The following is a 16,452-nucleotide window of genomic DNA, read 5'->3' as shown; positions in this document are numbered from 1 at the left end:
GCATCTTGGAGAATTTGCCACAGTTCTTCTGTAGACATTTGCTATCTCTTCAGCTATTCTGTGGAAGCCATACTATCTATTGCAAGTACAAGCTGGAGGAACTAAGCAGGTCGGGCAACATCCATGGAAACACGACCTGCTGAGTTCCTCCAGCTTCCTGTACGTGTTGATTTGACCACAGCATCTGCAGTGTACTTTGTATCTACTATCTATTGCAGAACTCCTTGTTCTTCTTTTCACTGAAGATAGTTCTTTATGTCCTTGGCCATGTGTTTGGAGTCATTGTCTTGCTGCAGAATGAAATTGGGACCAGACACCTCCTTGATGGTATTGTGTGAAGGATGAAAATCTGCTTGTACTTCTCAGCATTGAGGATTCCATTAATTCTGATCAAATCACCAGCTCCATTTGCAGAACTGCAGCCCCAAACCTGTAGGAAACCTTTGCCATGGTTCACTTTTAGCTGTAGATTACTCAACCATGTAGCGCTGTCCAGCTGTTCTACAGTCTCCAGTTTGAGGCAAAAACTTCAAATTTTGACTGTCAGTCCAGAGAGCTTGCTGCATTGTTCAGCACCCCAATCCTTGTCTTTTTGTTTGAGATTAGTTTCTTGGCTTTGTTTCCGCTTCAGAAGAATTTTTTTGGGCAGCAACTCTTCTAACAAGACTTCTCTGGATTGTAGAGGGGCCAACTTGGGCTTCAGTGATTTCTGTGAGTTTGGAGTGATAGTAGTGCTGGACTTTCTTTCTTTTTATAGGGTTGTCAGTTTGCTGTATCTCTCATCTCCTGCATTTTCCATGGGCAACCACTGTGTTTCTGGTCCTCAACCTTTCTTTGTGCTTCTTCAGAAAAGTTTGTACAGCATATCTTGTGGCTTGTTGCTATACTCACTCTTGCCGTGATGCAAGAATTGATGACTTGAAGGTTAAACTAGCTCAGCTGCCACATCCTCACCTTTTACTTTGGTTGTCGTTCGCCCACTTTGATTCCTTCTACACCCTGCTTCTGTTTATTCATTCATTATGTCATTGATCATTACATGTCTGTCCATGGCCTCCTCTACTGTCAAGATGAGTCCACACGCAGGTCGATGGAGCAATACCTTATCCCCCACCTAGGTAGCCTCCTACCTGCCGGTATGAACATTCAACTCACAGACCTCCGTTAATACCCCTGCCCCCTCTATTTTAGTCTGGTTCTCTTTCTCTTTTTCCCCCCTCACTATAATCTCCCCCCAACCCTACCTTCCTTTCTCTTTTATATCCCATAATTCTCCACCTTCCCCCAAGCCCATTTCCCTCCAGCTTATCACTTCCCAGCTCTCTACTTCATCCCTCCCCCCACTTCTTATCCCCTCTCCACCATCCCATGTTACTTCACTCCTGATGAAGTGTAGTGGTTAGTGTAACAATATTACAGCTTGGGGCAGAGTTTGGCATTCAATTCCAATGTCATCTATATGCCCTCACCATGGAATGCATGGATTTTTTCCAGGTGCTTCAGTTTCCTCCCACAGTCCAAAGGCATACTGGTTAGTAGGTTAATTAGTCATTATAAATACCTCAGTGATTTAGGCTTGGGTTGGATTGGGGGTTGCTGAGGTAGCATGACAGGAAAGGCCAGAAGGGCCTATTCCATACTACATCTCTAACTAAATAAAACAAAATAAATAAAGAGCATCTAAAAACAGGGAGGAGTTTAGGCAGTGTAGTTAGAAGTTATTCCTATTAGTGGAAGTGGGGTCAAGAAAATAGGGGAAATAAAAGTTACTCCAAAACCAAAATTGAACTTGTCCATAAACTGATCCATCTAAACATTTATTCTAATGTATTATCTTCACCCTCAAGAGTATTACTGGCTTCACCTCTACCTTCTTTTCACTTAAGAATTTGATCATGACATTGTTCAGTTCTCAGCAAAGTCTTAATTAACCACATCCAGTAATCCCATGTCTGGACTCCTCTGCATCCTTCCTTCTCCAGCATTCCTAACCTTTTGCCTCTTTTTTTGTGAAGTTCTTTTTACTTTTCCCTACCATACATGTTAAAGCTTATACTTCAGTCAATTATCTTTAGTTATCAAATGCTCAATGTGTTTTCTACATACAGGGCCTTGCCATAACTTTGAACTGCTTTCTATCAGCTTAGGAAGATGCACTAGTGAGGTTCTTGAAAAACAAGAACACCAGAAAATTAGGCTAAAAATACTCAGTCTTATGAATAAGTGAGATCACTCTTTAATATGAAGAATGGTCACCAACAGACTGCAGTGGTTGAAAAATAAGATTCCTAGGATAAAATTCAAAGATATAGCATCTAATGCAATTAAACCCTGCAAATACCACTTGCATCCCAGTTCATTATTTTTAATTTAATATGAAACAGGCAAGACTGTATTCACGAAGATACAAGTAGAGAAAAATAGACAACTGTGAGATTACAAACACACTCATTGTCTACTATAAAGTCTTGTTTTTAAAAAAGGAAGAAAAGAGCAAAATCACAAGAACACTTGAGTCGCTTTATTCTGGTCAGTCAAAACTTTCTTTTTTAAAACAAGTACACTTCAATAAATCCATTGGGAGACAGCTTAATAGAATCCACTTATGTTTATGGTGATATAATCAATTACATAATTAAATAGTGTGAAAACTAGACAGACTACAAATAAGCTTAAACATGCACTGAGGTTTACAGACAGTGCTATGAGCAGCAAGGGACTGGAAACAAATCAGGCGTTCAGCTGCAGTCTTTACCCAAGGTGTGCTTATCAAACAAGTATTCAGCCATGCCTTGTTCAGGAGCACCCAGTCGTCGCAAGTTGGTTACATGGTCTCCTAGTAGCTTGATGGACTTAACTTGCTCATCCAAGTAGTGGGTCTCCAAAAAGTCACAAAGCTGCAGAAAAAAAAAACAGAACATTAACTCAACAGCATTCAGCATTTAAAAACAAAGATAACCAGTTTAATGATAGCAAAATTTCCATTCATATGCTGCTAATAGCCATATACACAGGCAAGCTAGATCAGAAATGGATATGATTCCCCTCCGCAATCCAACATCCCCTGGCACTTATGGTTCTATGCAGAGTACATATCATGACCATTTTCCAGTCAAGAAATGCATTGAAAGGACTTTCATAAAACTGACACCAGCCTTTATCACCATTAAGAAAAGGATACAAATAAGAAATACATGCTCACTGTCAACTGCATCTGATTGCCTTGCTTGGAACAAGACAAAATTGAATTTGTACATATATAACAAATTCAAACCAGACATCTGAACCAATAAAAAGGTTCCATATTTGCTCAAGAAACATCCTTATTCCATGTTAAAGTATAGATTATGATGTATTGAGATTACTGTTATCCTCAAGTTGTACAACTGCATTTAAAACCAGTAACCATTTTCTAGTGCTGTTTAATGAAATTAGCAAATGTTACTTGTTTTTCCTCATTCTGCATTCAATAATTTACCCATATTCAGCAGACATGTTGGATCCTGATGTCTGATCCAAGGTTCTTTTAGATGTCTGGAAAAAGGCACAAAACTTGGTGCTTCACAATCACTTTATTAAGTGTTAACAGAAAAAAGAGTTGAATATCTACAGTGATAGATGTCTACTAACTGAAGACAGAAAAAGTCAGAAGAGAAAGACAAAAATGGTCAGTGATTTTTTCATATACTCAATGGATAAGAAAAATTCCATTCAAATTTGCAGATAAGAATTAGCCAATCAGAAATCCCCTATTCAAATAATGTAGTCCCCCAAGAGAAGCTTCCAGAACCATACAAATGTAACCATCAGGGGAAAACAGCATATACATACTGTGGCTACTAGGAAGCATACCAAGCAGTTACTTGTATATTAAGTAGTTATATGAAATACAAGCAATTTTAAGGTGCAAAAATAAGAATTAAACAGTTGGATCCAAAAAAAAACAGAAGCAAATTCGTCCATTTTTACTTTGAGAGGCTGGTATATACATTAAACATTTTGTTATTTCTTTAGCAAACAAGAACTTGCTCTTGTTATGTAATTGTTAAATAAATTGTATTAAGATTTCATAAGCACCTTTTCTCAATTGAAGCACAAAACTACGAAGTTTATCAAGAAAACAAATATGCATAACTAAAATACTGACCCTCCACCCTCCAAAAAGCTCAGTATAAATCCCACACATTCTTCATACTTTGGTAGCTAGTCCTATCTGCTTTTTTCTTCCCTCTTAGAAGAATCACTTAGTCTTAGTGTTGAATAAAAATGTTCTCTGAATATAGTTCATGGCCAATCTATAGTCCAAGCAGAGTTGTTAAAAAGCTGCTACCAAAATTACTCAAACATAGCAAACATTGGCATTAATCCAAAAACTAATTATTCAGCCCTCTAATAATTTAGCTGATTCAGTAGCCACACCTAATTTTCAGTTAAGACCACACCTATGATACACATTGGTTAGAAATGATAAAACTATCAAGGATCACAAACCAGTAACTATGATCAGAAAAATACATACATGTGGGTCATTCCTATCTGTAGCCAGTTTATGCAACTCCAAAAGTGACTGATTCACACTCTTCTCCAATTCCAAAGAGCATACCATTGCATCCAAGCCACTTCCCCATTCATCACGATCTGGTTTCTAAAAAAAAATAAATGCAATTAATTCAAAATATTATAGAAATTACAAAAATGGTCAAACACAGTTGCTGGCCTCTAACAAAGCACCACAAGCCATCCATCATCAGTAAATACAATTGAATATTTAGGATCATGGATTGGTGATATCCTGCAGGCCAACTAAAGTCCAAACAAAAAAATAGGTAATATGGCAAAAGTATGCATAGATTAATAGATTATTTTGCACACACGTACAAAGCTGCATTAAATCCTTGCTGTAAAAGTTAAATTACACTGATTTTCATGATCCAAACTCAAAACCATTTACAAATGTAAGCCTCATCTAAATAACTTAAGAACAATGAATACAGCATACATGGAATTAACAAAGGTTAGGAAAGGCAATAGATTCAATTTTCCCAATGCTAACATCTACAAAGGTGAGCCAGGGTAGACATGGGAGGAATGGTGCCCTTGGCTGGCATATACAGAACCTGGTATCATTCTCAATGTGAGAGACTAGCTGTTTAAAATTGAAATCAAGAGATATAAGGAAATTAGAAATAGGGCAGAAGCTGGTGCTGAGGTAAAAGATCAATCACGATGATATTAACAGCACAGTAAGTTTGAACTGCAAAATGCCGCACACATATTGTATTTCTTATGATGCAATAATATCATACAAGTATTCTGACAACACTCCCATCAACAGATCTAAAGATTATGGACCTTTTTTTTCCCTCCTGTCAGAGGACAGGTAAAGAAAAAGCTATTAAAGAACCAAGGTATCCAAGCGGAATTTTGGAGTCACATGGATTTACAGGTGTGAATAGAACAGATGTATAATGGTCACCTAATTTTTTTATCTACCTGTGTATAATAAAAAAACTCCTGATCGCTCAGTTGATCTTAGCATAGACTTTGCACCTTATGCATCTAACTGCACTGCACTTTTATTGTACCCGCAACATATTGAGCATTGTTCTTCCCTTGCACAACCTCCCTTTACTTGTGTGCAAAATGATCTACCTGAATGGCATGCTAACAAAGGTTTACACTCTATCTCAGTACATATGACAATAATAGACCGTATCCCCAGTGCACATTGTACTCTGGATTGGAAAACTATATGTAATTTGCTAGGACGGAAGAACATTGGAGATTGCTAAGCAGTACAAGAGGACGATCATTCATCAAGCAAATCTCTCAATAACTAACAGATTCATCCCACCTGCTGCTTGTTCCTCTTTCACTAGAGATCACATCATTACTATATTTTAGGATATACTTCCTCTTGCACAATACAACAGCATTTTTTTTATTTCAATGGAATCTATGCAACTGGTGATATCCTTACCTTTAGCTTAATAAAACAACTGGCTCCTTAATAAATTAACATTAATAAAGTGTTCTTTTATAGAGGAAAAAGTAAAGGACAACATGGCAAAATGGAGATACTGTACAAAATCTAAATCCGTAGAACTGCACATCATCTGTGGCAAGATGCAAATCACTCAATGTCTTTCGGTCAGCACAATGATCGAGAATCATGCCTGCATTTGAAATCTCACTGAAGCCAATTTGTGTTCACTGTAAGCTGCAACACTGAACAGAAATGACTTTAGTCAAATACAAGAGGGTTGAAAATATTTGAAAAGTCACATGCAAAATGCAAATAAGACAATCAAGGATTGTTATGTTTCTAATATTTTTTATTGTAAGCCACCTGGCAATGTTACTCAATAAGCCATTCACACAACAAATACAAAGCTTCAGCCTCCGAACGACACAAAAACAAATGAAAATTATGATTTCAAGACGAATTTTCAATCTGTCAATATATAAACTTGATATTAAAAAATCACGAGTCATTTGTCTCAGAATACAGCTTAATGCACTGCATCGCATATTTCTATTAAGCTTTTTTTAGTTTGCCCACTGAAAAAATTCTGAGGTACATGTGACAGTAAAGCTGATCATTGTTGAGCACAAGACAGTGTCTTGGTAAAGAGATGGAAGTTTATGCTATAATGGCTGCCCACAATATAGTTGTAAAACTGACTCAATTAAATTGTCAAAGTCCATATGCTGCACAACATTTTCGGACAAATATAAACTACTACTTTAAAATTCAAATATTTAAATCCAAAATAAACTTTATTCATAGTGAAAAATATTACGATAAACCATGCAACACTTTTAGTTTCTTAAATTCATAGAGAAGGTGTTAAGTAGTGTTACAGTTTGTAAATCCAATAGTGTTGCCATTCATGTGGCCTCCTGAAGTGGTACATTATTTGGTACAAATGTACACAGCTCCAGCTCTCAACAGAAATAAGTAAACAAGTCTTCGCAAATGGAGCTCTGCTTAAAAAGGGATTAACACTGTTTAGGCCTGACATTCCAAACACGTCAGGAAAACATTCTGGATACTACAACCCTATCAGTGTGTATTCTGAGAATTCTGAGGACAAGTCCACAATTTGTGTTACTCTTCCACAGGACACAAGAAGAAATAGACTGCTAAATTATCCGCATTTTACTAATAGTCCGTGTTAGTCTGCAAGAGAAATAGAAGGACAGATAAGCATAAGCAGCCATAAGAGATGGAAACAGGAACTAGTTCCCTCACTCACCAAGCCCTCAGGTAGAGAGTATGCTATTTATTCCCTCTACCCCAATCTCTAAGCTTTCTTAAAATCTGCTGCCAGAAGATGATTTTCACTATTCCGAAGTTCATGTCTGTTTTATGCAGAACTCTGCTTCAACTCTTTCAATCCAGGTTCTGCCTTTGCCTCAGTAACAAAATAGTTCTGATCAAATGCACTAAAATATTAAGATTTTAATAAAGGAAACTGTTTGACCCATTAAGTTTTCATCCTTGATATAGCTGACTACAGCATCCTCTCCAGAGCATCTTATCCTTCCTATTAAGTGTACTTCTGGTCATCACACTACATCTCAAGTGTGGCTTAACTAATATTTTAAAAAGTTGTAACAACATGCCATCCTAGTTCTTATATTCTATGCTCAGCTGAAGGAAAGCATCACATATTCCTTCTTCACCACATTACAGGTCCTCCTCTGGGTTTGAGTGCCTGATTTATGGGCACCCTGTACTTAAAAATGAACATTTAGAAACAGTTGGGATGGATTTACTGGCTGTTGCAAGGCTGCAGGCATCTTCTGTAAGGCTGCAGGCATCTTCTGTTGAATGGAAATGGACATTTCAACATGCCTTCTCTCCCTCTGTTCTCACTCCAGTTGAGCAAATACACGTGCTCACTCACTAAAGTCAGCGAGACTGGCTAGGGCGGGGGTCGGCAACCCGCGGCTCCGGAGCCACATGTGGCTCTTTTACGTCTGTGCTGCGGCTCCCTGTTGCTTTGGGAAATAATTGGTTGTGGCGACCCTTTTCCTGGCACATCCGAACCGACTCACAATAAGATAGCCTACGGGGGTTTGCGAGCACAGAGCTTTGGAGCCTCTGCGCCATGGGGGGGGGGGGGGGGCAGGTTGAGGGAGGCTTAAAAGTGAGGCTGAAGATTTCGAATAAAGTTTTTTTCCTTCGACTGCAGTTACCGACTCCGTGTCGTAATTTTAGCGCTGCGTGTAGCACACCGCTACATGGTCAGTATTTAATTAATATGTATTTTATGTTAGTTTGTTAGTTTTTGAAATGTAAATCTAAATTTGAAGATTATGGTGATCTTGTACAATCTAAATAAGACGTTGTGGCGAACCATTTCCTGACACATCCGAACCGGCTCACAATTAGCCAGCGTTCAGGCTAAGGGAGATAGCCTACGGGGGTTTGTGAGTACGTGTCTTTTGCAGCATCCGCGCCCATGGGGGGCGGGTTGAGGGAGGCTTAAAAGCAAGGCTGTTTAGTTCGAATAAAGCTATCTTTGACTGCAGTTTACTGACTGCGTGTAGCAAACGCTACAACGTGTTTTATCGCTGGCTGTCCAGAGGGGAGGTGCTGAAACGCTTTGTCGCGCGTCTGGAAGAAGTGAAAACTTTCCTGGGCAGCAAAGGGCTCAACTTTCCTGAGCTGGAACAGCCAGAGTGGCTGGAAAAGCTACACTTCATGGTAGACATGACAGCGCACCTGAACACGCTGAACACAGCTCTTCAATGGGGTAAGGACGTACAGCCCTGCACATGTTGGAGGATGTTTTGCATTCGAGCGCAAGTTGACGTTGCTTGCCAGAGATTTACAGAAAGGCACATTGTCTCACTTCCCCAATTTGAGAGAGTTCAAACAATGTCACGACATGATAAATTCGGAGTATTTACATTCTGCAATCATCGCAATGCAAACATCGTTTGGGAAACGCTTCTGTGAGTTCAGAGAGGAAAAAAACACATTATCCTTCCCGGTCACTCCCCTAAGCATCAATCCATCCCTACTGAATACGACTGCATTGTCAGGTGTGAGTCAACCTGAAGAAGTATGATAAATATTTTAATTGCGTATTATTTTACGTATATTCATATGTTTTCATTGTTCAGTGAAATAGTCCTTTTATTTTTCAGGTTGACAGCTGGCTGACGTTATTTTTGGTTTGCTGCTGGCGGCAAATTTAAGTTTGGCGTTTTTCATAAATACAAGAAGGACTCAAATAGACGTTGAGTATTTTACTTAAAAGTAACCTTCAACCCAACGTCTTTTCTTCGGAGTTCAAAATGTTTTTGTTGCATGCAGAAATGTAATTTCGTTTTCTCTGCAGGAGTTCATCAATTTCATAAATGCAACACATTATAGTTTATTTATACATAGCATAAAGGCAAAACAAAACGTTGTATGCAGTGTTATTTCATTTTAAATGTCAAACGGGTTTTGCGGCTCCCAGTGTTTTCTTTTCTGTGGGAAACGGGTCCAAGTGGCTCTTTCAGTGGTAAAGGTTGCTGACCCCTGGGCTAGGGGCACTCTTCCCAAGCCTGATGTTTCTGTGATCCTCTCCCACACACCATTTTTGCTCATTTCCAATCAAGGAATAAAACTCTGCTGAAACCTGGAACTTCCCAAATTCATCCATGATATCACTTCCAAGATCTCTCTGTCATCAACAGGCCCCAAAGTTCTGCCATTTAGTGTGTATTTGCTACCCTTGTTTGCACCCCCCCCCCCAAAAAATGCATCATCTCACACTTGTCAGATTAACTTCCATGTGCCATTGCTCCAATCAACATTCCAGCTAATCTGTATCATGCAATAGATTGATACTTTATTGATCCCAAAGGAAATTGCAGAGTCACAGTAGCATTACAAGTGCACAGATATATAAATATTAGAGAAGTAAGAAAGAATTAAAAAAGTTACCTCAACACACTAACAGGAGGGGGTTGACTCATTAGAGAACCTAATGGTCGAGAGTAAGAATGACCTAATGTGGTGAGTGCACTTTGGAGCAGCGCAGTTGCCTTAGTCTATCACTGAAGGTTTCCTCTGTTCAGCCAAGCTGGCATGCAGAGGGTGAGAAACAGTCTCCAGAATTGCCAGGATTTTCCATAGGATCCTTTGTTCTACCACAGCTTCCAGTATGGCCAGTTTGATTCCTACAACAGAGCCAGCCTTTCTAATCAGTTTATTGAGCCTGTTAGTGACACCAGTGTTGATGCCATTGCCCTAGCATACCACCACATAGAAGATTGTACAGGCAACAACAGGCTGGTAGAACATGTGAAGGAGAGGCCTGCATAACCCAAAGGACCTCAGTCTCCTCAAGAAGTTCTTCAATTTAATAGCCTGACTTCCTCACTATCAACAATAATTTCATATCATCTGCAAACTTAATTACCATATCTCCATCATTCACATCTAAGTCATTAACATATATCACAAATGGAAGCCCCAACACCAGTGTGGACGCTAGCCTTGGACTCAACTATTTTACACATCCTTCTGAACTAGCTTCCCTCATTCTACTCTCTAAAGATGGTCCAAACGTCTGCTGTCCGTGTCCTAGCTTATTCTTAGTCCCGATCACTGTACTTTTTGACTTGTATGACTTATACTAACAACACATTTAGCAAAGCCTCAATTTCAATATTCACAATCATTCTTTTATCTATAATTGTCTCTGTGATGAGATCTGAAGGATTATTAAATATGGAACTGTTCCTTTTAAAAGAGAGAGACTGCAGAGAGCGTATGCTATTTCAAAGATGAGAGAGAGCAACTAACATCCTGTGAGTTACCTTGGAAATGGCAAGGCGGAGCTATATGATGGACAGCTGGTGTTCAGCAGTTGTGGAATATATACAAGGTCAACTGGCTTTGTAATCAGACACACCAGAGACACGGAAGACACTGACACTAGTTGAGCTTTGTGTGCCCACGACAAGGGTGGGGTTTTTGCTCACAGTGTGGACAAAGGGGTGACCGGTGGAAAGCTATCGATGTGTTTAACCCTCGCCTGGGTTGATAGCTGTACCACGTGAAAACAGCACTCTCTGTTGTGTGTTCACAGTCAGTGACTTTAATAAGTTTTGGGAGCAGGAGGACGACATGGAAGATTCGATGGCATCCACACTGGGAAGACAAAACATCTCTCTCTCTCTCTCTCTCTCTCTCTAATCTACTCAATTCAATATCACGAAATGAACTGACTTCACACCTATACCATCGTAAGACAGTATCATTTATCACCTGAGCTGGGAGAAGTTTGGGGACTTTTACTCATTTATATATGCATATACTCTGCTAACCTGTTTCCCTTATCTGGTTTTATATTACTTTATCACGTAGTTACTAATAAAATAGTGTTTATAACAGAAGACTCAGGCTCCAGGTGTGTCCATTTCTACTGGTCCTTTTTAACCCATTACGGGATACGTAACAGTCTCCAATCCAACAACTCTGCACTGTGTTGATTTCACCGTCTGGCCTACCCTCATCCCACCATTTGTGGTTTACATTCAACTGCAAAAGCTCTAGAACTTTCTTTCATCAGGTCTATGAAAATGTTCCTCAAAACAAAATTATTTCTTTACCTATTTCTGTGACACACCTGGAATCATACTTGCTATGTTAAAGTTACTAACCAGTTAAATCATCAGATTGCCCTTACAGTCCAAATTATTAATGGAACATTTAAACACGGAAAGAAGTCACTGGGTTTTATGAAAGAGCTTCTCAAACCTTGATGTCCTGGAGTAGAGTGCGGCCTCCTCGCTGATTCTGTAGCTTCATCAATTTTTCAGCATGTTCACGCTCCTCATGAGACTGCTCCAGAAAAAAACTGGCGAAGTTCTTCAATGCAATGTCATCACGGTCAAAGTAATACGACTGGGAAAAATGGACAATGGATATTATGAGAACAATAAAAATATTTATTTAGTCCATACTCCCCAAATGACTTCGGTAATTAACACTCTATACAATTAACTTTTGGTTCCATAGCCAGAATCACCCTAGATCACATAAAACAGCTGCATTGTTCTTGGGGGAAAAAAGCTGCACATACAAACTAATATCCACTGGCTAAAATCTTATGTACACAAAAGTTGTTTCCTTCTCCAAGTGGCCAGTGATCATAAATGGACACCGTGTGAGGTTTTCTTTGACACAAGAGTATTCTAACTTACATCACCCAAATCACAAAAAAGCTGCCATGTTTTTATATAAAATTGTATGTACTATCAAACTAAGCATTAGCTAACACCATAATAGTGGTAGCTTTCTCCACTATGATCACAAGTGGACTCTGACAGTGCAACAGGCAGCTAGTTCCATAAGCGCATGGTAGCAGAGTAGTGCGACATTATTAGAGTTCAGGGCGTTGGAGTTCAGAGTTCAATGCTGGCGTCTCCTGTAAGGAGTTTGTACATTCACCCCATGGAATGTGTGGGTGTTCACTGGGTGCTCTGGTTTCCTCTTAATGTTATGTCCAAATACATAACTAGAAGTTTAACTGGTCATTGTAAACTGTCCCCTGATTAGGTTAGGATTAAATCAGGAGTTGTTGGGTGACACAGCTTGAAGGGCCAGAAGGGCCTATTCTGCACTCTATCTCTAAATAAATAAAATACCCACTGTGTTGCATTTGTGACTAATGTCATCGTTGAGACACAAAAGCTGGTGATATTGAAGCCCTTATTCATTATAAGACATTCTTGAGACACTCACAGTAGAGTCTGTCAAACTCAAAGTACATCACATTTTTATACACTTTTGATCAATGGTAACAGTAGATGATTCAATATAGTTTCAATAATGACAATGACATCGTTTACTTCAATACTTTAGGTTGACAATGCTTCCTCTGAATTGAACACCTACAGTGCAAGACACCTCTGAATGGTCAAATAAATCTTCTAATTGCAAGCTTCCCTGACCTTATTTACAATGATACGAATTACTTAAGACCCATAGTGGCTGTATTGCGGCAGGGCAATTAACTGTCTTAACGTTTGGCTGATACATATACGAACGGCTCATGGTCACCATTTTGCAAATGATTTTAGCCTGTGAGCCAGTTTAACTTCAATTTACTGCTTGAAATTTACAAATTACATTGAAAACTTTAAGACTGGTTCTTCTTTGAATTGATATCTGCTATATTCACATAACTTCAGAAAGCTCCCTAACAGTCTGGGTTTAAACAAAGAAATTAAACAAATTAAATAAATTATTTTGTCACAAGACAAACTTTCACAGCAGTAACAGAACATTAGGTCAACGGTGAATGTGAAGCTGAACGATATTAATATATTTTTTCCAAACAATATTTCAGTAATCAATGACACCGAAAGCCATAAAGCCCAAGTATCTGATGCTGTCCAAGGTTTCGGAAAAAGGGGTTTGGAGATAAATGTGCACCGGCTGCCATCTTCCAAAAATTCAATTTGTACAGTAGATTTGAGATTGGAAGATAGCAAATGTAACTTATTTCAGAAAAGTGGGAGAGGAAACAGTATGATCTAGCTGAAGGGAAAATGCAAGGACCAATTATTAAAGAAATAATTAAGGATTTCAAAAAGAGATAGCAAGTTTACCAGCCCATCCTCAAATCTGTGTCGCACCAATAAAATGGCAGAGCAAAGCACCTCTGACATGGACAGGCTGAGTTACCAGAATGCTGTGGAGCCGAATGTGCACAACACAGAATTCGGAGGTGCGCTGACCAAATGCTGCAACTTTCAGCAGTCCATCCAGGCCTGTTCTACGCTATTCAGAAACAACACCATTCCAACCAAACGGTAAGCCTTAAATTGCTAACCTTGAATAAAGCAAACACAAAACATTCGTCATTCTATTCCATTTCAAACAGGATAGATAACCAGACGGTTATCCAGTAATAATAACAATTCTAGAACCTACGAAACCTTTCAGTTCTTTCGGTAACGAGCAACACCGAGCAAGTAGCAATGGAACTTGCCGCATTGTACACTGAAATGAAACAAAAATCAATCACATTCCCTTTAATTGTTTTTCCTGGACGCCTTCCATACAGCATCTCACACCATTTAGCCTGGCGTCCTTGGGAAGGATGATGCAACGCAAAGGACGTCGCTTAAAGGGGTAAAAAGGGAAGCATTAAGTTGATGAAAGCAGGAATCGATCCAAGTTCGTTGCCGACAATCCCACCGAGCATCACAAAAGAAATTTCTCTTATTATTGATTCTAGTCTGCAGGGTGCAAGATGGCTGCTCCACTTAATCACCTTAAAATAGTTCATTACTCACACGACCATTACGCACTTCTTAGATATTGTATAAAGACGGATTCACACGCTGTTTTCTTTCCCCGTGCGCTAAGCTACCGGGGAAGCCCGACACTAATGGCTCAGGGCAGACCCTTTCCTCAGCCGTCCCCGTGTTAACACCAGATAAACCCACACATACCTCATCCTCCCCTCGCCTCTGACATTACGCAGCTGTCCCCCCATCCTCGCACCAGTAATTATGCGGCAAAAGCCCCCTTCCTCCTGGGGCCACCGCACTCACCCACAGATGACACTCACCATGGAGAGGTAAACGTAGGACGCGTACAGCTCCAGGTTGATCTGCCGACTAACAGCGGCCTCGCAGTCGGGGTGATAATTCTGGCGTACCTGGGAGCTCATTTCGATTAGCGAAGAAAGGGCAAGAAGGAAATAAAGTTTAGAGTATGGCAGAATACGCGAAGAAGCAGAAAAAGCGGCTGGGAATGAAGGTTCCGTTCAATCACTGTTGAAGCAGGAACACTCGCTCCCTCGGCTTCCCCTTCACTCTCTTAACTGACCTTCTCCGCGGGACCGGGAGCCCCGACACGCATGCGCGTCTGACAGGAACTTCCGGAGAATTCGAACGTAACCGCCGCGCGCCGCTCCCACGTGCACGCCCATGCGCGAGCTTCAGCGGCGCGCGGAGCAGTCGCCTAGTGTTGGCGCATTTCGAAAATTAACGTTGGCTGGCCGGCCGACCGACCCTCTGTTGAAACACATTCTCCTTCACTCCCGGAAACTTTCATACCTAGCACCGGTATAAATGTTGGTATCCTTTTAGGAGCAGTCCGGTGTAATACCAGTCCCAGTTGCGTGCATCTTCTGATCTCCATGCACCATGCTGCTGACCCGCTTTGTAAGACTAACGAACGATAGAGGCCTCATAATCAAACCCAACATGGACCAAGCATCTTCATCTGCATTGTATTTTCTATCTAACAGTGTATTATTGTTCCTTCCCCCCCCCCCCCCCCTCTACTGGTAGCAGTGCAATCTGATGGTCTCTGGAGGGGGTCATCTGTTGGTGGGTCTTCCACCAGCTCCTCCTTTGAAGTCTTACTTGGATGGCTCTTATTTGGAAACCTCACCCTTGACTTTACAAGTATTTTGGTGTACATGATAACAATAAGTCTATCAATTTTAAGATTGGGTTTATGTAACCCAAGACCAACTGAAGATCAATCAACATGGCGATGTTGAAATAACAACAAATGAACCCAAATGTGGAGAGGGAGTCTTATTTAGTGTTATGTACCCCGTAACTGGGTGTCTTACCAGCAAAGATAGAAGAGTCCATTGGAGTCTGGTGGTACTATTTTCAACAGTGTTTATTAGTAAAATATACAAAATAATATCAATGCAAATATACAGATAATACACGTTAGCAATACTAAACCTAAAAGTGTGGGTATAATAATAACCAATAATAAACAAGCTCTATCGTTGTCTAGGGGATAATGAATTGTCACATGGAAATATAAAGTTCAGTTCATGCAGGCTGAAATAGTGGTTGGTCGATGGGGGGGAGGGGGAGAGAGGGAGAGGGAGATCAAACAGTGACAGCTATTGTCTTGCAAACCTTCCTTTACGATCTTGATCCGTTGATGTGTGGTTGTAGCCATTCAAGCATGAGCCCTCTGTCCTTTAGCTAGACCGTTCTTCCGTGGTGGACTCGTCACCCAGGCAAGGGTGGACACACACACAAGCCCACACCGGCCTTGCTATAACCACTGAGTGCAATTGACCGATCCGTTCGGTTTCCGATGCCCCACACTTTCCTGTGGGTTTCTGATGCTCACTAGTGTGTTTCCTGGTGCGTCTGAGGGGTGTCACCCCAGACCTCACTTTTATCCCCACTCATGGGGTCTCAGGTGTCAATCAGGTTTGAATGACTTGACCTATCAAACCAGCCCACTCTGGCTGTCCACTGAGGAATTTTAATGACCAGGATGGTACCACGTAAACACCCCTCTCCGCAGCCGTAAGTCTTTCAGGAGTCATAACATGGTGGATAAACATAACTCTCTCTCAGGCTGTTATCTCGCCCTTGTCTGAAGCAAATGTTCCTGTCCCAATATGTTTTTGTTCCATCTCTTTCTCTCTCATTAACAGCCTG

At 40.3% G+C, this 16,452-nt stretch overlaps 1 protein-coding gene across 2 annotated transcripts; it reads right to left on the bottom strand.

Moving 5' to 3' along the window:
• Positions 1-2,506: 2,506 nt before the first annotated feature.
• Positions 2,507-14,886, bottom strand: fth1a (ferritin, heavy polypeptide 1a). 2 transcript variants are annotated; one of them, XM_059975647.1, is made up of 5 exons: positions 14,595-14,886; positions 11,771-11,917; positions 4,520-4,645; positions 3,479-3,534; positions 2,507-2,897 (listed from the first exon to the last, which is right to left on the bottom strand). In XM_059975647.1, exons 1-5 carry the CDS (start codon positions 14,694-14,696, stop codon positions 2,837-2,839), a joined length of 492 nt encoding a protein of 163 aa, XP_059831630.1. In that variant the 5' UTR covers positions 14,697-14,886; the 3' UTR covers positions 2,507-2,836. The 2 variants fall into 2 exon arrangements, with proteins under 2 accessions (XP_059831630.1, XP_059831629.1); XM_059975646.1 differs by lacking the exon at positions 3,479-3,534 and having other exon boundaries at positions 14,595-14,882.
• Positions 14,887-16,452: the final 1,566 nt, after the last annotated feature.

This window comes from Hypanus sabinus, chromosome 7 (genome assembly GCF_030144855.1).
Source record: "Hypanus sabinus isolate sHypSab1 chromosome 7, sHypSab1.hap1, whole genome shotgun sequence".
Classification (NCBI taxonomy): domain Eukaryota; kingdom Metazoa; phylum Chordata; class Chondrichthyes; order Myliobatiformes; family Dasyatidae; genus Hypanus; species Hypanus sabinus.
Note: the sequence above shows the minus strand (reverse complement) of the source record. Positions and strands in the feature narration are given on the sequence as shown.

What these genes read in the sequence shown, in the direction of transcription:
- fth1a (XM_059975646.1), bottom strand. Translation starts at nt 14,696, where the DNA reads ATGAGCTCCCAGGTACGCCAGAATTATCACCCCGACTGCGAGGCCGCT. An exon ending in CCTACGTTTACCTCTCCATG is followed by an intron (nt 11,918 to 14,594) that starts GTGAGTGTCATC and finishes CATTTTTCCCAG; the next exon opens with TCGTATTACTTTGACCGTGA. An exon ending in CAGATAGGAATGACCCACAT is followed by an intron (nt 2,898 to 4,519) that starts GTATGTATTTTT and finishes TTTTTTCTGCAG; the next exon opens with CTTTGTGACTTTTTGGAGAC.